This window comes from Callospermophilus lateralis, chromosome 15 (genome assembly GCF_048772815.1).
Source record: "Callospermophilus lateralis isolate mCalLat2 chromosome 15, mCalLat2.hap1, whole genome shotgun sequence".
Lineage (NCBI taxonomy): Eukaryota > Metazoa > Chordata > Mammalia > Rodentia > Sciuridae > Callospermophilus > Callospermophilus lateralis.
In genome coordinates, this window is record NC_135319.1 from 51,179,232 (window position 1) to 51,200,376 (window position 21,145).

A 21,145-nucleotide genomic window follows, 5' to 3' on the forward strand; every position below is an offset into this window, starting at 1 on the left:
AAACAAATAAATAAACACCACCAACCCACGCAAAAAGGGGTGGGGGGAGAAAAATACTAAAAAATCAACCAAAACGAATAACCTAAACAAAGATAGAAATACATAGATTTTTATTGAACTTATCAACAATAAACAAAGTTGTATATGGTATTCATGAGCTGTTCCTAATCCCTATACTTTATTAGCTAACCTAATAGTAAATACTACAGGATCCTAAATTTAAAAGATGCCTTTTTTTTTTTCTTTGTACATCCCATTGGACTTTGGGTCCCTTGAGCCTTTTGCCTTCAAAGGAGATGACCTAGAGACCCACAAAAATAGCAATATTGCTGGAAAGTACTCCCAGACGAATTAAAAAAAAAAAAAAAAAAACACCGTTTTTTAGAAAAACTCTATACAATGACTTTAAAAAAAAAAAAAATAGGTGAGGGGAGGGGCGCGGAAAGAAGGGAGCCAAGCTAGGGGGAAAGTGCTTTTACCAGCTACAGATCCGGCTGAACCCAGCACGCTTCAGGCTCCCCTCCTTGCTGCGGGGGACAAGCCAGCTGTCTGTCTATGGTCACTCATAGATGCCTGTGAGCGATGGGGTGGTCGTCCGCAGCAGATTAGGCCCAGAGGGCAAAAGAGCCGTCCTGCTCCTCCTTGGACCCAGCACTGCTGGAGTTCCTGATGTGCCGGCTCTCCAAGAAGCTGCTCAGATATGAAGCCTCAGCAAATGAATTGAGCTGGGAAGAGCCTAGCCTGTCCCATCATCAGGCAGCTAGGACACTCATCAAAATAAGAAGCAAGAAGAAATGGAGCGGCAGTAGCTCATAATTTAAATATAAATAAATAAATTTTCTTAACACTATATATCTTTTAAAACAGGGTGATGAGTAGTAAGTGGGGAAGAAGAGTGTTTCTGCCTCTGCCTAAATTGACTGTGATTCTGCTAATCCCCTTGGCAGGATTTTTTTTTTTACTCTGCCTATGGCTAGCCTTTACTTTTACAGTCAGTCTGCCTTGCGATGACCATACCAGTATATGTGTTCTTCCACCTTTGGACTTGGATGGGTTTTAAACTCTTTAAGTGTAATTAATGCAACCACAGCCAGGATGGTAAATATATTAATGATAGGTCATAGGTATCTATCTCTGAAAGCTCAACTAGATGCAAATATTTGGAGACCCATTTAGTTTGCAGGAAAGTTGTTTTGCCTTGCTTCTCTTGGGCTTGACTGGGAGATTTCAGCTGCATAAGCTTCTTTGATTTACAATTTACTTTTGTTCACCTTTTGTTTTTTGAAGATTCTGACTTATAATTGTGGTACCAGAATAAATATTTCAGCAATATGTCTTGATGGAGATTAACACTCCTAATTATCTGAAGACTGTTTCTTACCTCATTTATATAAAAATTTAGTCATTTGGAATTTTGTTTGTTAAACTTGAAGGTCAGTGATGAAAGCTCCATTAGGGAAGACTCAATCCCCAAGGAGCTTTGGAGCAGTAGTTGTAGAGAACCACATTTGAACTATTATGATATAAAACTTCATAATAAAATGGAAATTTCATTACTTAAAAAAATTTGAGTTCATAAAATTATCTTAATATCTTTGGCATTAATAATAAAATAAGAAGTCGACAGATTCCCATTTTAAAAAGAGGGGTTTTGGTCTGGATTTTTTGTTTGTTTTGGTTTGGGTAACAAAAGTATGGTAGTAAAGGAGGGAAACTGAAAATGTTTTAAATTTAAAAATGTATGCTATACTTACAGAGTCACCTAAAATCTGAAATAGAGGCATTTTCCCAGGAAAGTGGCTACCTTTGAAAGGTAAGTCTAGGGATGAGAAAACTTGCATATAGCTGATTGTGTCCTAATGAGCTCAGAGTATTTAGGGGTAATCACAGGTTGCCACTTAGCTCTGACAAAAGTGCAGCTAATCAAACTCACCAGGGGCTGCAAATATTGACAAGGCTATAGTATAGTGTGAGTGGCTGGCTGTCAAAAAAAACCATGTGGTCACCCTGGACCCTATCTTGCAAAGAGAGAGTGGTTCAAAGATCCTCTGGATGATGGACACTATGGTCACCATCCAAACTCTGATTTTTCTCATCAATATAGGTGTAACTCAGGAAAACAAAAGTTATCAATATGACTGTCTCTGGGTTAGATCAGAAATAAAACTAGACTCCTCTGGAGTGTGAAACTAGAATAAGAACACAGCATTTTCTGTACTATAATGGGATCCCAGAGCATTGTGGGAAAACTACTGGGCAGGCTGAGAGGTGGCAGGTGAGAGAATCTGCTTGCAAAGAGACATAAAGTACCAGGTTCCTGAAATAAAAGCCACCACTAATAAGAAAGATTTGGCTAGACACCAGGATAGGACTTGACAAATATTCTTTGTGGGTAGAAGAAAGCAGTAGTTTCACACTGAGCCAGATTTCTAGGAGGCATGTGAATATTCTAGAATGGAAAAAACTGTGTGCTAATAATAAAACAGCTCTATTATCAGAGCATGAGTAATTTACTATGGAATATTGCTCAAAAAAATCACAGACCTTTCTCTACCAAATAGGGTTAGTTGGTATTTTAGATTTCACAATATGCAAGAAGATGCCCCAAAAATCAAAAGCAAGGACAATCAGTGCTACCATTAGGGTGGCCAAAGGAGCGGATTGGGGACATGGGTCTGCTGGTAATGGAGCCAGGAAGAGTTGATGCAAGAAATCAAGTCCCGGGAATCTAGAAGGAAGGAAGGATGATACCAATGGCAGTAGGACGGACAACTGCCCAACAGGCATTGGAAGTTAAGAACTTCCCTGAGAGTGGTTGCAACAGCATGTTAAGAGCTCAGGGGTCTAAACAATAACTAGAGCCATGCACAAGGTAAACGGCAGTTAAGAAAACAGAATGTGTCTGAACAGGGGCAGAGCAGAGGCCTGCTGAGGGCAGCCCATGCCACAAAAGGTAAGTGAAGGGCTAAGTTCTAGTAGGATGGAAAATAATGACTACTTCCAGAGGGTACCTCCGTCACTCCTCCATGGGGTTCTACCTCTGCAGCCTCTGAACCTGCCCTAACCCTGCCTGAATATGGTAAGCAGCTCTTTCCCAATGTCTGGGCAGTGCTGTTGAGATGAAGAGAAAAGAGAAGTGGATGCAGTAGGTCCTGGCTCTTGAGATAGGCAGATGCAAGTTGCTTTTGCAATCGTTGTAGGTCATTGTGCAACACATACATTTCTGGACCTCAAATTCCTGGACATCTATAAAATATAGATACTGGTGATGCTACTTGACTCCCAGGGCTGCAGGGAAGGTATGGATGGGATCACAGACTGAGAGTGCTTTGTAAGCTTTAAGGAGATAGACGTGCACAGTGCTATGACTATCCATGGCAGGTCTCCAGAGTGCATGCAGGGGTGAGAGTGAGTGAGTGAGTCAACAAGGAAGAAAACTGTTCCACTTCTCAAAGGGAGTTCTCAGAAGACCAGGGCTGTGCTGCTCAGGTGACAGAGAAGGCATAAAGAGTGAGTGCCTGCCAAACCAAGCTCATTTGCCTGGAGCTCCTGGGACCTTAAAGGAAGAAATCTGTGAGTGTCTCTGCCCCTGCCTCTCATTTTATTCCCCCCATATCCTGTGAATATCCCCCCTGCCTATCTGAGCAGTTTATTGGTGTTGAGGAAGGGTGATTCTGGTTTCCAATTCTTGGTTCTGGTCTAGGAGTTGAGAGCATGGGAGGTGAGGGCACAGTGGGGTAAGAAGGTTCTCTTTGCCCCTCATTCAGCTTGCTGGGCTCAGTGTGAGATTTTCTTTCTGAGCTGTGGTAGAGAAGATGAGTGAACTCTGATACCCCCTGAGACCTCAGGTGCCAGGTACAGAAGCTTCAGGAGGGAAATCCGATTCTAGCTTTGGTCTGGGTTCCATCTCTCTCCCTGATTTGTTCAAAAAGCAAAACAGTGGAGGAGAAACAGACTAGGCATTCTCAGGCCTGGGTTTTTAACCCAACTTGGTACCATTTCCCTATGGATTTTGGCCAAACCTGCTTTTCTTACAGCCTCAAGTCTTTAAAGAATACACTTACTGGATTCAGTCTCTGATTTTCCAACCAATGTTCTGAAGAGTCACTTTTTCAATAAACTCTTATGCTGAAAGCATGGCGTAAACTGAGCACTGCAGGGGTTCTAGGGACTGTGGCTCTGCCCGTTCCATCTGCTGCCAGTCTACTTTGCCTCCTGAATCTCTTGTCTGAAAATCTGTGTGTCTGCCCTCTGCAAGACCCCTTAATGCTGGTGGTGCCTTCTGGAGTAACTTGAGTTTCGTGGGCAGACTGCCTGTTGTCTTTTATAATCTCCCAGAATCAGCCACAGGGCCCTGGATTGAGTGCCAGGGGACAATACCCTGTGCTCAGGACTGAACTTTGGCAGAACAGGCACAAAGAAGCACTGGCCTGTGGGCTCACCCAGGTGTTTTTAGAGAATTCCAGGGTACTTGAGGAAGTTATGATTTCAAAAGTGAAAGGGGTCAATGGAAAATAAGAGTCACATCCCAGAATCACTAGCAGCACCTCTCTGGCCAGGAAGCCCCTGTCCTGCCAGCACTCCAGTCCTCCTAGAGAGCCCATCATCTTTGCACAGTGTACTCTGGCTTTGTTCCCAGCTTCTGTGACTCCCACTGGTCCTTTCCATTCTCATGGCAGTTTCTTTCTTTGAGAGGAAAGATGCTGATTTGGTTTGGATCTTAAATGTCCCCCAAAGGCCCTTGAGTTGAAGCGTGGTCCCCAGCCTGCTGTGCTATCAGGAGGTTGCAGCTCCTTTGGGAGGTGGCGCCTGGTGGAAGGAAGTTAGGTCTTTGGGATCGTGCCCTTGAAGGGGATTTTGTGACCCTGGCCCCTCCACTCTCATCTTCCTGGCTGGAATGAGATGGACAGGCCTTCTCTGCCATTTGATCCCATCATTATGTATTATTGTATCACCACAGACCCAGGGCAGTAGGGCCAGATGACCATGGAATGAAATCTCTTAACCATGAGGAAAAATAAACCGTCTTTCTTTTAAGTGCTTTATCTGAGATGCTTGTCATAGTGATGGAAAATTAACTCAGATGCCCAATGTAGGGAGTAACCAAGGTCCTGCACACTCATCCTGCCCCTGATCTCAGTTCCAAAGCCCCTCTCAGATGGATTCTCTATTGGATAGTTTCCCTTGCTATTCCCTAAAACTAGTCTTTCACCTGACTGAGCCCATTTGGGATGTCCTCTTCCTCCAAGCACATTTCCTGGGCAGACTTCTAGATGTCTTTGGGTCACTCCAGCTGCTAATTTAGTATCTTTGAAATCTTTTACCTGAGTTTCCTCTGGTACTTTCTTCATGGAGTCAGTGCCTGGTCCAGGAATGACAAATCACCCAATTAACATGCAGCCTGTTCCCTGCCCAAGCTGAGGACAAACATGACAAAGCCTTCAGGATTTAGACTTATTTTCAGACTAGTATGGTAGGCAGCCAGTGCTGATCCACCAAGACAGCAAGTGAGAGGAAACAGATTTGTCTTATTTGAGTTGATCTGACTGCCTGATCCAGGGAGGGGAAGGAATCCTTCCTGATGTGACAGGTGGCCTTAGTGAGGAACACCAAACCACAGCCACTGTTCTCATGGGGCACCTGAGAATAGATGGAAACTGCTGTCAACCTATGACACAGTTCCAGTGGGGTAACTCAGGCCTTCCAAAGTCAGACTAAAAGTGTACTTCCCTGAACTGCTTCTGGAGTCTTGCTTCTCTAAGCCCACAACAGGGAGCTGGGGACGGGGACTTCTCTTGACCTCCAGGACCTGGGCCCAGCCTTATCCCATGTCCTGGAACTGACAGAATATCCTTTCTCTTTCTGTTCCTTTCCCCAGGCCATGATGCTCCTCCTTCTTTCCATGCTGGTCCTGCTTGCTCAGCCCCTGAGTTACCTGGGAGTAGAAATGAAGAACTACCTGCAGAGATCAATGGCCAGCACCTGTACCTTGGTCATGTGCAGCCCCACGGAGAATGGCCTGCCTGGCCGTGATGGAAGGGATGGGAGAGAGGGCCCCCGGGGCGAGAAGGGGGATCCAGGTAGAGCTGGGACCAGTGGTTTATCTGGGTGGGGAAGGCTGAGCCTTGGCATAACAAACCTGCAAGTCTGGATACTTGCAATGGAAGACTTGGAGATGGGCTTCTCCCACCCCCCACCATGGGGGTGGGTTTCCACCAATGTTTGTTCTATCTAAAACAGTGTTCTACCAGTTGGCAAATGTCCTCTGTCCCACGCCCCCAAGTGCTTCCCACATCTCCCAAATGACCTGACTCATCCCCTAGGACTCCTGGATTTCCCTTACCCATAAAATGAATACAGAGTGGGTAAATTATTGATATTTAGGGGAGCCCTAGGACCCTGTTCCAGGAGGTAGCAATAGTTCACTTTGGATAAGTGATACCTACCCAGGGTATTAAATACTTTTAATGTTTATTTAAACTCCACTGTATGAAGTGTGACAAAAGATGAGGTTTCATTTCCCCATATACAGATCTAATCAAATGGATTTGCCTTAAAACATGACAAGCAGAGAGCAGGAGCTCATATTTCTTTGTGGAGTCCTGTGCTTGGGTATTCACTTGAGTAGTTCACTTAACCCTTCCACAGCCTTACAAGGAACATACTAGTTTCTCCTGACAGGTAAGACAACTGACTCAGAGAGGGTAAATAAAACCATTCTAGAGGGTTAAGAGGACATGGGCTTCTCATCAGACACATCTGAACTAGACTAGTAGCTCCAGGTCTGCGACTCCCTGGGACAAGCCACTTAGTGTCACAGAGTCTTAGTTTGCTTATATGAAAAAGGGAATAGTGTTTGCTGCCCAGTGACAAATAATTGAGCCAAACTTTTTACTATCATTATTTTTTGAGTCTTTAGGATGAAGTTGCATTTTCCTGCTATACTAATTGGGTAAATTCTCTTGAGGTTACCAAAGGTACTAAGAAATAGGAAATGGTCCCTGAAATACTGTCCCTGCCCTGGGAAAGGCTCTGGATCTTATTGGCAAGAAGGAAACATTCAACAAACTAGCAACATCAGCCAAGGGATCACGTGGTCCTAGGCCACAGCTTTGAGTATATTTCTGGAGTTTGTATTTTGGTTAGGGAGAAAGGAAAAGAGTGACACTTAAGTCAGAAAGACTAACATCCCTAGGCTTTGCCACATGGACTATGACTGAGACCTTCCTTTCCTCTGCAGGTGCCTTGCCCCCTGCACAACCAAATGTGACTTTAGTCAGTTCTTAGAGAATAGCACACAGTAGATGGAGACAGAGGCTCACTCTGGCTCCTCTATTCTACTCACTCAAGTTATTTGACCACATGGGTCTGTGAATGTCATGGGGAGTCCAAAGTACCCTCAGATGCTGTTCCATAGGTCTGTGTGGGGCCAAAGTCTGTACTGTGATATTCTGCTAGGCAGATTTTGAAGCATGTGGTCCCCAGAACTTCCTGAAAAGGACAACTGGTACCTGAGAGATGCTTGAGCAGAGTAGAAGGTAGAGTTGTTGTCCTGGAGTGATTAGCACAGGGGCCTCAGATGCATTATAGAGAGCAAGAAAGACCAGATCTTGCCTGTGGGGGATGATTTCCTGTGCCTCAGCACCTCCCACACTCCTGCCCAGAAAGATTCAGGGAGAATCTCTCCAGGGACACTCAACTTCCTCAGAGTAACCTCCCCCTTGCAGCATCCTGAAGGCCCTACATGACCTTCTCATCCCTGCTTGCTTCTCTGGTCTCAATGGCTTCTATTCTCACACCCACTGGCTCCAAGCACACGGGCTTTTTGCTGATCCCTAACCACTTGGGCCCCTCTCTCCTCAGTTTCCTGTAGTTCGCTCTTCTTGCTCTTCTCATGGATGTCCTTATGGCTCCTTCAAGGCCTTACACCCAAATCCACATTCCCAGCAAGGAGGTCCTAAGCACTCTGCTTAAAACAGATACCTGAACGACCAGCTTTATTTTGTTTCTGTGGCACTTATTACAATCTAATAAGCCATAGGTTGTACATTTTAATTTTTGATTGTCTGTTTCTATGCAGTAGATTCAAAAAGTCCATGAGGAAGAGATTTTTTTTGGGGGGAGGAGGTGGGATCTGTTTTGTTCATTACCATATTCCCAAATTTAGGACAGTGAACTTCAATAAATATTATTGAATTAGTAAATGAGTATAAAATGGAAGGGTAGGAGGAATTTTAGTATTGCTAAGATTGACCAAATTGTTAGATCACGAAGCTCCACTTTATGTGGCACCAGGGCACAGAGCTAGGTCTTTGGGGACACTAATGCAAAGTTAGTGCTTTAGAGGTATGGGTGCTATTGTTGAGGAGGGGGCCCCTCCTCCACCTCAATGCTCTGTGGCCTCTGTACACCAAGAACAGGTGGCTTCTAACATTCCATTCTAGAGATGACTTGCTTTCTTTAGCCCAATATGCCTGTTGCCAGCCTGGGTATGGTGGAGTTTAAGAGAAGCTGAGCCTGAGCTTGGGACATCTGTGTCCTCAGCCCAGTGCTCTGTAAAAGTGGGATATGGATCTGTCTTGTAACCTTCTATGCTTCCATTTCATTCCTAGAAAGGATAGTAATCAATAGCTGAAACAGAATCCAGCACAGAATCTTCCATTCATCTGGCAAATTCAGTCACCCTTATCCCAACCATACTCCTGACCCCAGAGGGCCTGGATTTTCCTGCCACAGGAGCATATCTTCCAAGACTGAAATGTCACATCTCTTCTCTCTAAACTGATTTAAGAAGATAGGCTCTCTAAACCCTTCCCACTCTTCAAGTCTCATTTTCTCCTCTAGAAAGATAGCTCCAAGGATGTGTGTAGGTGCTGGGGCAGGGACACCGGGATGAGACGAGAGGCATCTCATGCACTGTCTTCCTCATCTGTTGTCCTGTCTCACAGTTCATTATAAATTTTATATCAGGGCCTGAGACTAATATTTGCATTTGATCCAGTGGGAATTATAAAGTAGATGTGCATGGTTGAGTTCTTTTTCATTTTTATTAAAATGCATTAATTGTATATATCGTTGGGGTTCTGTGTGGTATTTCCACACATGCATGCAGCATGTGCAGATCAAATTCAGCTTCCCTTTATTTACTCTCTCCCTATCCCACCCTCACATTTCTCAATCTCTATTAATCACTAGTCTAGGTTCAGGTTTATGGTTTTTAACTTCCGCATATGAAAGAGAATATGAAGGACTTGTGTTTTCTGTTTGGCTTATTTCACTTAACATCATGTCCTCCAGTTCCATCCATTTTGTTGTGAATGACAGGATTCCATTCTTCATTACAGCTGAATAACATTGCATTGTGTCTGGGTACCGCATTCTCTTTAATCATTTATATGTTGCACACCTAGGTTGATGCATATCTCAGCTATTATGAAGAGTGCCACAATAGGCCAGGATGCAGGCATCATCCCTTTGGTGTGTTGGCTTCATTTCCTTTGGATAGGTACCCAGGAGTGGGAGAGCTGGATCATAGGGTAGATTGATTTTTAGTCTTCTGAGGAAGCTTCTTCTCCAGAAGGGACATACTAAGTTACATCGCCACAAATGGTGTATGAGTTCTTTTTTTCTCTACATTTATGCCAGCATTTATTACTTTTGTTTTTGTTGGGTTTTGCTTTTTTGATAATACTGAATCTAACTTGGGTAAGATGGTATCTCATTGTAGTTTTCGACTTGCATTTCCCAATGGCTAAAGATATTTAGCATTTTGTTCCCTATATTGTGTGGCCATCTTTTCTTTTGAGCAGAGTCTATTTAGATCATTTGCCCACTTTTAATTGGATTACTTATTTGGGGTTGTTAAGTTTTTTGAGTTACTTAAATATTTTTGAGTTACTAAATATTTTGAGTTACTTAAATGTTTTTTGAGTTACTTAAATAGCTAGCAAAAATTCTCTCCCATTCTGCTGCTTGCCTCATCACTCCATTCATTGTTGCCTTTGCTGTGCAGACCATTTTTAGTTTATGTAAGCACACAGGTCAAATTTTGCTTTTGTTTTCTATGTTTTGGTGTTCCATATGAACAAATAAATGAGTAAGTGCACAAATAACTGAACAAATTTTCCTCTATTTAGTATAATTTCTGATATAAATGTTGATCCTCCAACACACAAACACATACACAAACACATATACATATGTATCACACACATATTTATATCACATATATATCACGTGTGTGTGTGTGTGTGTGTGTGTGTGTGTGTGTGTATGAGTGTGATCATAGGCAAATGCTGACAGGTTGCCTTCTGTTGATACTGAGATCTTAGGTCAGGAGAAGAAGCACTTAGCTTGAATTCACCTCTGACAAGTCTGTTTCTTCATAATGGGAATGTTAAGATCCGTTTCCTGGATCACCACTGGACCACTGTGTGTGACCATGAAATGTCCATGCTTTGCAAAACCCTGAAGGAATGCCAGGGATTTAACCCTCCTGGGCCTAGGGCTAACTTTATACCCATTTCTTTTGTTGCTATAGGTTTGCCAGGAGCTACAGGGCAAAGGGGGCTCCCTGGACCAGCTGGCCCAATTGGACCAAAAGGGGACAATGGCTCTGCTGGAGAACCTGGACCCAAAGGAGATTCTGGGCCAAGTGGTAAGCAACTAGACATGGAATTCAGGCATCTTAAAAAAGGTGATTTTGCCAATAGGCTATACCAGTATGCATGCACAGATCCCAGACCAGGAAGAAGGTTGTTCTGAAGGTGGCATTGGCTTATTTCAGACTGGGCCTACTGTGGGGTTCCTCTTTGTCCTCTACTATTACTGTCATTTTATGTACTCCTACTGTCAAGAGGATTTAGTGTCACTGATAGGATTGGTCCTTTTCTCCAGGACCCCCAGGACTTCGAGGTATGCCTGGTCCAGCTGGAAAAGAAGGTCCTTCAGGGAAGCAGGGGAACATAGGACCACAAGGCAAACCAGGTCCAAAAGGAGAGGTGGGGCCCAAAGGTAGGTGAATGTGATATGGCCCGTCTGGGAGGAAGAAGGGAGAAATGATAATGGCGGACCATGATGTAACCTGAGGCATAACATGCCAGGAAGAGCCCAGACCATGAATACCATGAAGGCCTCACCATGCACATCTTTCCTCACCTTCCCCACATTAACAGTAATTTCCTCTTACCCTCCACAGAGGAGCCCGGGTAACAGGTGCAGTCTCCCCAGTTCTCTTTCAGACCCTGGAGTTGTGGGTAAAAAGCTCTACTACTGAGGAGATGTTACATGCTGAACACACTCTCAGAAGCATTTGTCCCTGTTTGTTCCTTCCTCAGGAGAAGTAGGTGCCCCAGGCCCGCAGGGCTCTGCAGGAACCAGAGGCCCCACAGGCCCTAAAGGAGAGAAAGGTGCCCCTGGTGAGCGTGGAGCTCCTGGAAATGCTGGGGCAGCAGGTGAGTGATGGAAAGATCTGGGCTGGATCCAATTATGTGGTGTCCATTTGGAGCTGCCACTGCCTAGCCCCTGTACCACCACCATCCATGAAGTCCGGGCGGGTGTTGTTGAGAGTCTGTATCCAAGGAGGGTGCACTTTTCATCTCCGGGAACTGACCATATATAGGTAAAGTGCAGTGCTAAGCCTTGGAATGGTTCTGTATCCACAGAAGGTTAGTTGTTGGTGACAGGGGCAGTTGTACACAGAGAAGGTTGAATGTTGTGTGATGGGAATAGTTGTGCACAGAGAGGGTACACGACTGGGTTCTGGGAAGAGCATGTATGCCGGGAGAGTGTGTAGCTGGGAAATGAGGGCAAGTCATGAACTGAAAAGGTGAAAATGCTGTAAATAGAGTCCATAGCTCACCCAGCCCTTCTCGGATTCCAGGGCCTGCTGGAGCTGTGGGTCCACAGGGAACCCCGGGAGCCAGGGGCCCTCCTGGACTGAAGGGGGACAGAGGTGCTCCTGGAGACAGAGGAGAAAAGGGTGAAAGTGGGGTATCAGGTAAGGCAGCAGCTCCTGACTCTGGAACCCCCAAGAGGGCATGGGAGGGAAAAGTGTAGCCTTCTTCTGCTCAGGTTGGCCTCTTCCCTGGGATGACAGCCCCATTGTTTACAGGTGGTGGGTGCAACTAGGGAAAGGCTGGCAGGCAGAATTAGGTCTTAGCTCTCTAATATGTGTGGGAAGGTTGACCTGAGCAGTTTCTCCACCAGACCACTGGGAAAATGACAGTTGTCTTTCCCATTCACCAGATAGCTTTGAGCATTAAATAATCCAATGGATGGGAATTATATAAGGAATGTATTCCCACTCACCCCACCCTCAAAAAAAGGATATGTGATTAAATTCCCATAAGAAAGCCTCATACAGCAGGGACCAGTTGGGTCAGCAGGTGTGGGCTGCTGGGCATTTGTCACCTCCATCCCCAATATGTAGCTACAACTCCGTACCCTTCCGTGAGGCCTGGGCTCTGTGCTCTTCCTAGGATGTGCTGGACAAGTCTTTACATGGCCCTTTTCCTCCCCTGCAGACATCGCTGCCATGAGGCAGCAGGTGAAGGACTTACAGGGACAGCTACAGCACCTTCAGACTGTCTTCTCTCAGTATAAGAAAGGTGAGTTTCTGGATTTGAACCTCAGCCTCATACCAATGTTGGGCGCCATACTGGTTCTGGGCATGGGTTTAGGGTTGAGGTGGGGCTGACTGAGCCTTACCCAGTGAGGGACTATGTCTAAGGCTGGGCTTGGGACTGGGGATAAAGCTGGGGCTGGGGAGGGAAGCCATGTGTTCCACAACCTAGAAGTAGATCCAAGGAAGAAGGAGGAGGATTTAGTAGTCTTTATCACCAGTTCACTGGGCTGGCAGATGCATATTTGAAACCACCAGGCTCCAGAGCACCCTTCAACCTCAGTGCCATCCATGCCCCAAGGCAAATGTCTCAAGTGCAGGGCAATTCAATCGACCTTCCTTCCTGTCTGACTGAGTTAGTCCCTATGACAAACACATTGCATTACTTACCTCTGTGAAGCCAGGCATGGGAGTGCTCAGAGATGTTGCTGCACAGTCCAAGGCAGCACAGAATGCAGTTGCTGTCCTGAGGGTTGGGGCTGGATTACACTCTGGAGGTACAAGGCAGGTGAGGGACTGACTTTGATGACTGGTCATTGAGAATCTTTCCTTACTGGGTCAAGCAGGGGGCAGGCTGCCTTGGGGTTTCAGCCAATGCTGAGCTCTACCTGCAATCCCTGATGTGTTTAGAGCAGATTCCACCTTAAATGTGCAATCCTGTGGTGTCATGGCCCCCCAAGAGCTCACACCTGAGTGCTCTGTGCCTTTTAAAATCTCTACCTTAGTTCCCAGTTGCTCCCTCCTCCTCTGTCCTCTGTGACATCAATTTTGAGTTCACACTCTTTAGATAAATCTCACTGAGTCAGAAAAAGAAGTTTTCTGAATAAGTAGAACATAAAGGATTTTGTTTGGGTAAGACATGGGGTTGGCTCCTAAGCACCCAGGCTGAGGTGAGAGTTTTAAGCATTTGTACGTTTCCTTCTCTCCGTAAACATACTTATACATGTACTCATTTGCTCATAAGCACGCTGATGCAAACATGAAGAACATGTGTGCATGCACCTGCCACCTATGTGTATACTTAAATATTATCATTCATTCCACATCCACCTACATACACAAGCTCATATGCACAACCAACTGGCTGGACCTAACACATGTCCACATACTTTTGGATGAACTCATGGGCATATTCGTGTAGCACATGCATACTGCCCTGGGACCATGGAACTTACACCCAGTAATGGCACATGATCTTACACTGACCTTGTTCAGGGCTGCTCTGGGTGCCATCTTGGGGTCTGTGGACAATCTTCCCTACCAAGATCTTGTTAAAAATGCCCAGAGGAAAACAGTGATCCAGGATTCAGCCTGGATTCTGACCATCCCAACAATTCCAAGGATGCAGCCCATTCTGGAGCCCAGTGTCCTTTGCCAGATTTCCACACATGGGTCCAGAAGCCACAGGGATGAGAATATAAAAAAAGATACTCGACATGTTACACAGATGGTACTTTTCTGAAGTGACCCCTCACTTTAGAGGAGAAGAAATGCAAATTCTGAAAGGGAAAGTGACTTTGTCTTGTCCCCAAGACAGTCATTGCCAGGTTGGGTCTTAAGGTCAGATATGATTTCTTTCCAAGCCTCTCTCCAGCACTAATTTTACAAAAGTCCTCCTCTCAGATGCCCTTGTCCCCTTCCCCAGCACCTGACAGGCTGGGGCATCTTCCACTGAGAAGCCAACATGGGATTGACCAAGGGCAGAGATCAGTGCATTTAGCTCTCAGATGTCCCACCCTATCTTCTACTGTCCCCTTATCCCTCACACAACTCAAACAATCCAACATAACAACAGTGGTGACAGTAGGCTCACGGCATTGTTTTCTGTACTCTCAGAAATGGACTCAGGTTACACAGTAATCATTTCCCATGTCAAGTTGTCCAGTTCTCCATAGTAATTAAAAATCAATGCCAGTACACACCCGAAAGGGCAGATCTGAAACAGAAAGGACAGGCCTGAGCTTTGGTGTCGGACTTCGTGAGGTTTTATCCCTAAGTAGGATGGTTGCATGGCTCTTAATTGCTCTGAACTCCAGCTCTGTCATCTGTGAACTAGGGACCACGGTACCAGTTTGCAGTGTGCATTATGGGGATGGGGCTTCTCTGGAACCAAGTGTCTCACTCACATTCCCTCTGGTGCCCTGAGGCCCTGCCTGGGAAGGTCTGGAAGGCTTGGGCTGCAGCACAGAGATCTCAGAGCCCCTGCACTTTGGCCAGGAGTACCTCATCTCAACCTGATTCCCCTCTTCTCCCAGCTGAACTCTTCCCGGATGGCCGAAGTGTTGGGGACAAGATCTTCAAAACAGCTGGCTTTGAAAAAACTTTTGAGGGTGCGCAGGAGGTATGCACCCAGGCCGGCGGACAGCTGGCCTCCCCTCGCTCTGCAGCTGAGAATGAGGCTTTGCAACAGCTGGTCACAACTCACAACAAGTCTGCTTTCTTGAGCATGACAGACACCAAGACGGAGGGCAAGTTTATCTACCCCACTGGGGAGGCCCTGGGCTACTCCAACTGGGCCCCAGGGGAGCCCAACAACAATGGCGAGGCAGAGAACTGTGTGGAGATCTTTGCCAATGGCAAGTGGAATGACAAACATTGTGGAGAACAGGGACTTGTGATCTGCGAGTTCTGAGCCCCTGTGGCAGGGGTTGGGGAGGGAAGAGTAGCCATGCTTGGCCCAGAAGCCTGGCAAGTGAGTTACACCCTAATAAAAAGATAACCACCGGTGACAGCCTAGGCTTCTCTCCAGGACACAGCCAGAGGTAGCATTATTGCAGATCACCTCACACACGGAAGGCCTATCCAGAAGAAATGGACAGCCTGCTTTCCAGTTGCAAGGGATAAAAGTCAGCCTGCAATGACAATGATGTCACTGTTACTAAGTCCAAAATCTCCTTCTCAGCCCTCCTCCTCATTGAATGATTAGCTCTCCCTCTTCTTCTTCCAAACTCTTCCTTCTCTCAGCTTATAGATCACCACCTTGCCTGTGTTGACTCTTTTTGAAGGTTGGAAGGGTGCCAGAGATTGAACTCAAGGACACTCAACCACATCCCCAGCCCCAGGAACACTCGACTGAGCCACATCCCCAGCCCTATTTTGTATATTTTTACTATTTTTAGAGACAGGGTCTCACTGAGTTGCTTAGCATCTCACTGTTGCTGAGGCTGGCTTTGAGCTTTTGATCCTCCTGCCTCAGCCTCCCAAGCCACTGGGACTACAGGTGTCTGCCACTGTGACTGGCTCTGTTTACTCTTAAATTTCTTTTTTTCAAAAATATTTTGGGTACTGAAAATTGAACCCAGGGGTACTTTATCACTGAGCTTCCTCCCAAGGCCTTTTCATTTGTTTAATATTCGTGGTGCTGGGGAATCAAACCCGGGAGCTCTACCACTAGCTGTATTCTAGCCCTTGCCTGTGTTTACTCTTGTCCTTTACTCCTGATCAGCCTCTTGCTCATCCCTGTTGCTTTTCTCCTTGACACATGATGGAAGCATACTTGAGTCTCAGTTCTCTTCTCTCCTTGCACTCACTCCATGGGTTAAGCATTCTGTGCCCGTGTCTTAAATTCCATCTACAGGCTATGGATCCCAGGTATATGTCCTCTTCAGGACCACTTCCAGACCCCAAACTCCTCTAGCCACTGCAGGCTAGAGTCTCTGAGCTGGAAGTCTCTATAGCTGACTCTGGCTTTAAGCCTAAACCCAGGAAGCTACATAGCTGGGCAGGGTGACCTGGTCCAGAAGCCTTCCTACCCTCCACCCCGCCCCAGTCATTTCGTGGTCCCACACCCAGTACTCCTCCTCCCATGCCACCCAGCATCTGTCAATAGAGCTGCACCCTGACACAGGGGAGGAATGCCAAGTGCACAACTCTAAAGCCTTTTGAAATCTCAGGGAACTTTGGAGCAGAGGGTCATCGGTCATGCTCAAATTCACCCCAACACTTCTCTTGCCTGGAAGTTTCTGGTAGTTTCAGGAATTTTCTTTCCCTACTCTGTCGCAAAGACAGTCTAATTAAATCTTCCCCATTTTCCAAATATGAAAACAAAGGCACAGAGAGGTGAAAGGACTTGTTCAGAGTCATGGGGGTAGAAGGATTAGAGCTCAGTCATGAACAAGGTCTTTCTGATCCCAAAGCTTATACTTTTGGCCTCTAAATATATAAACCAAAGACTCCCATATATTTGGCTGATTTTACTGACACACTCTCACAAATTATTTATTTATTTATTCATTTTTATTTGTTCTTTTTAGATATATATGACAGTAGAGTATATTTTGACATACATATGTGGAGTATAATTTATTCTAATTAGGATCCCATTCTGTGGTTAGTAGAATGAATCAGATGTAACTTTACTATGTTCAACGATTGAAGACACCACCAGTGAAACTCCACATCATGCACAAACCACAAAAAATTATTTAAATGATACTTGTGTTCAAGAAATGAGAATGGGGGCTGGGGATAGGGAGCTCAGTTGGTAAAAGTGTTTGCCTTGCATGCATGAGGCCTTGGGTTCTAATCCCCAGCACAACATAAAAAAAAAAAAAAAAAAAAAATCTGCCCCTGGCACAGACTCAGCAACACATTGAAGGCAATAAATGAAGAAAAAAAAAATTACAGAATTCTAAAAATAAATAAAAAAAACGCTTAAGGAAAATAAAAGAAATGGGAATGGCACCTGGGTGAATCACAGGCCCATAATAAAAGGCCCATGAGTAAACTCCTCCTCCCCCAGATATGAAATCAGATGAAATGCTCTCCTTTGTTCACAGGCACTAGGGGGGTTGCCCTTTCTGGATGGGGCCCCCAAACCCCAAAACTCTTCCCAGAACTCCTGCAGCTACACCTCATATATAGATAGGGTAGCATGTCCAAAAGCGAAAGCCACATTTTCAGACAGTTCGCAGCAGGGGCTCTGAGATAAGATCTTTCTTCTGTTATTAAAAAAAAAAAAAAAAAAATCCCCAATTGCCTACACCTTCTAAAGTACAAGTCAGTTACACAATAATTAGCAAACAATTCCCCCCTACAAAGGCCACACCTGGGCACATGATAGCGGGAGCTTAGAAAGGCCCTTTTTATTGTAAGAGGAAACAACTGAATTTAAGACAAGAAGAATTTTTTTTTTTTTTTAACGAATAGTTGGCTCTGAATGGGTTAAAAAGGACTGGGGGTGGGAGGAGGGGTGCACAGGCAAAGTCTTGCCACCTCCCTGTCCTTTGCCTTTCTCTCTGTTTTTGCCTCTTATTCCTTGCACACTGGACTCCTCTGCTTCATGGTTTCCCCACTGCACGAGGACAGGGATTGTGCTCAGAGACTGCCGCACAGGCATGAGACCCTCTCATCTGCTTTCAGTTTAAACTGCTGTAGAAATCAGTTTGGTTGTCTCAGGTACTCTCCTCTGGCTCAGGTGACTAAGCTTTGGGAGGTGGGATGACCTAGCACACTATGGCCACTGAAACCTATTCAAGGTCATGTGGTCTTGGTACCTCACTGCCCACCCCAATATTCATGCCAGACCTATTTCTTGACAAGGGGGAGGAAAGAGTAGCAGGACTGTGTGGACAGAAAACTAACCCAGAGAGAAACCTTCAAATCCAAGGGACCCATGGGCATGAGTGCCTGGTTTGCCTTCAAGCACAGAGGTCTTCTAAGGAGGGTCATTTGACTCTATACGCACAATCTGATTAAAGAGGACTGAAGCAAATAGTTCAGAAGTTCAAGTCCTACCTTGAGCACAGAGGGTCTCTTATGCTAACATACATGAGCAACATTCAGCTCAAATCTTAAACTGTGCCTACATCCTCAACCATAGTAGCCTAGGCGTCAAATGAAACCAGAGCCTAAGAGCTCTCAGGAAATTTTTGTCTCTCACAATGCCAGGGGCCATCATGGGAGTGACTGGCTACAACCCCTGTCTGGAAGGGTGGTCTTTCCTGTAGTACATTGGGAAGCTCCTGTTCAGTTTAGTGGTGTACTTGCAAGTCTCCTTCTTGTTCTTAACCCTCCTGTAACCAAACCAGCCCACATCCCATAATGACCAGCCAGTGGCAAGCTCTCTGATGTCTGCTTTTCTAGGACCCTGTTTTTGTTCTGTAAACCCTTGATACACAACATTGACAACTGAGTTGCTTACGGTCAGAGCATTCTCACAAGTTTAATGATTGCTTGACCATCTCAAGTTACCTATGTTTTATATACTAGAGAAAAAAAACTAGGTGTCTATTAGAGAAAATAAAATGTTAATTGAGTTGTCAAATATTTTTTCAGGCACTGGATATAAAAATGGAAACCGCTAGTCAGATTCTCATGGATCCTATAGCCCTGAACTTCCCTAACATCACAGAGAATTAATTGGTGAAACTGTGTTCCAGCAGTGAATGATAAGGTGTTCAGCAAATAGATTTAGAACAAATGGATGGATATTAAGAGATCTTAACAAAGGACACAGAGGAAAGTCATCTTCTTGTGTAATCACTAAGCTACTCAGAGACCAAAATATTCTATTACTGTCTGCTCTAATTGTCTGTAATTATTAAGCCTCTCTGTGACTAACAGCAGGAATCTTATGGTAGGTTTCACTCTAATATTTGACTGAAAGGCCTTGGGTAGACAGGCATGAACTTGTGATTCATGTTTCTCCTGGAAAGTCAGATAAGACCAGTGCACATGTCATAATGCCCTCTCTTCTTTGGCCATGCTGAGTGCGGAGGACTGATTGATGTAAAGTGATACTGCAACCAAACATTCTGGAACCAAACCACCCCTGGGCATCAGCTGGGTCCACTTGGACTTTTTTTGTTGCTGTTGTTCTAATTAGTTATACATGATAGTAGAATGAATTTCAATTCATTGTTCCACTTGGACTTTGAAATTTGGGGGTTCTTAATGGATGCATTTCAAACGGTAACATGTTTGACCACTACTTACTTGAAAGACTGTAGGCTCCCCAGGACTACCTGGTTGAACCATTTCTGTGCCACAAAGAGGAACTTACAGAGGCTCAGACTATGCAAAATGGTGCATTCCATATTTAGCAACTAGAATGGATGTAGTGCTGAGAAAGTCCAGAGAAAGAGACCCTTAATTCCTACTTGAAAGTCTTATTTGCAGGGCTGAATAAAGTGTTTTTAAGATGTCATTAGGCCCTTTGATCTGCGGTAAGAGCACACTGACCTCACTGCCAGCCCTTTTGCGTATTTATTTTTCATTCCCCTAACCCTTCATTTCAGGAACAAGTGGCTGGCACTTAATCCAGGGCCCACAGGTCGGATGGCAACTTTAGGACAAGTAAATACACTCTGTAACCAGATGGACTGGTCAGGGCAGAAAGAAAAGGAGACCAAGAGGTGGGTCCTGAGCAAGCCTGGGATACTTCGTCTCCAGCTAGTAAGAGCCCAAGAGAACAGAAAGGGGATGAGGATGAGAGGGGAGTGAATTTCTCTGTGAATCTAGCAACCTAGTATCCCTCTGAGGGTTCTTCTAAAAAATAAAAAATAAAAAATAAAGTATGTGCATGTGGGGGTATGTGAGGAACGTTAGGACAGAACACTGAAGTCTCAGGCTCCATAAGCAAGGTTTATTGACAAGGAAGGCCTGCCAGATTGCCCAGTCAAATGGTACAGCCCCCAGAGTTATTTGAATAGGGGTTTTTATATCTTTTTAACAAAGAACAAGAGTGAACTGGAAATGGCCTTGGCACGAAAGCTAGAATTGACCTTGAGCACAGGTAGTTGGGAAATAACAGATTTTTGTAGTTAAAGATCTTGGAAAGGGTGGGAGGAGGGTATGGGAGCAGGATATCTTAAGTTTCTTTTTCTTGGCAGTTTATAAGTTTCTGTTTCAGGTTAAGATGGAGTCCCAGAATCAAAACGGAGTTACTAATGTCTAGGATATTTCATTAAACGAGGCTGTGAGGACTTCATGAAATGATTCTAAAGCTTTTAGGAAAAGAATGAATTCTACAAGAATCTGGAAAATTGGTTAAAATACATAGATTTGGCCCATCTTATGTTAAAGTGTTTTGCTTTTTTTAAAAACCAACTTGTTTAAAATAAATTATGTATTACTTACATAGGAATAAATAGAATGATGGAAAAGAACAGGAAGTTTAAAAATGGATCCAAGTGCATATGTCATATAGGTATGTGATAAAAACAGAATATCAAAATTATAGAAAAATAATGACTTGTCAGTTAATAATCCTAGATTAAATAGCTAAGCATTTAGAGGAAAAGTAAAATCAGATAATCTTAGTTACATATAAATATAAAACTCAGAATAATGATTTATGTACTCTTTGAGGGAAAAGAGCTATCTGAAAATGCTACCAGAGAGGGAGACCCAAAGTGATGATATTGATACGTAAAAAAATATATAAAACTTCTTGGCTGAAAAGTAAAACACAACATAAAAACACAAGAAGAAGACTTTCAATGTGCGTGACAGATAAATCAATAAGGAACTGATTTTTACATAGGAAAAATAGGATAAGAAGGAAAAGAGAAAATTCATTAA

The 21,145-nt window shown here is 44.5% G+C and overlaps 1 protein-coding gene and 1 pseudogene across 1 annotated transcript; both read left to right on the forward strand.

The window, feature by feature from the left end:
• The first annotated feature begins 871 nt into the window (after positions 1-871).
• On the forward strand, positions 872-1,079 carry LOC143381051 (phosphatidylinositol N-acetylglucosaminyltransferase subunit Y-like; annotated as a pseudogene).
• Positions 1,080-5,881: 4,802 nt separating this feature from the next.
• On the forward strand, positions 5,882-15,254 carry Sftpd (surfactant protein D). The gene is made up of 7 exons (XM_076834997.1): positions 5,882-6,080; positions 10,541-10,657; positions 10,897-11,013; positions 11,337-11,453; positions 11,882-11,998; positions 12,525-12,608; positions 14,878-15,254. Exons 1-7 carry the CDS (start codon positions 5,882-5,884, stop codon positions 15,252-15,254), a joined length of 1,128 nt encoding a protein of 375 aa, XP_076691112.1.
• The last annotated feature ends 5,891 nt before the right edge of the window (positions 15,255-21,145 follow it).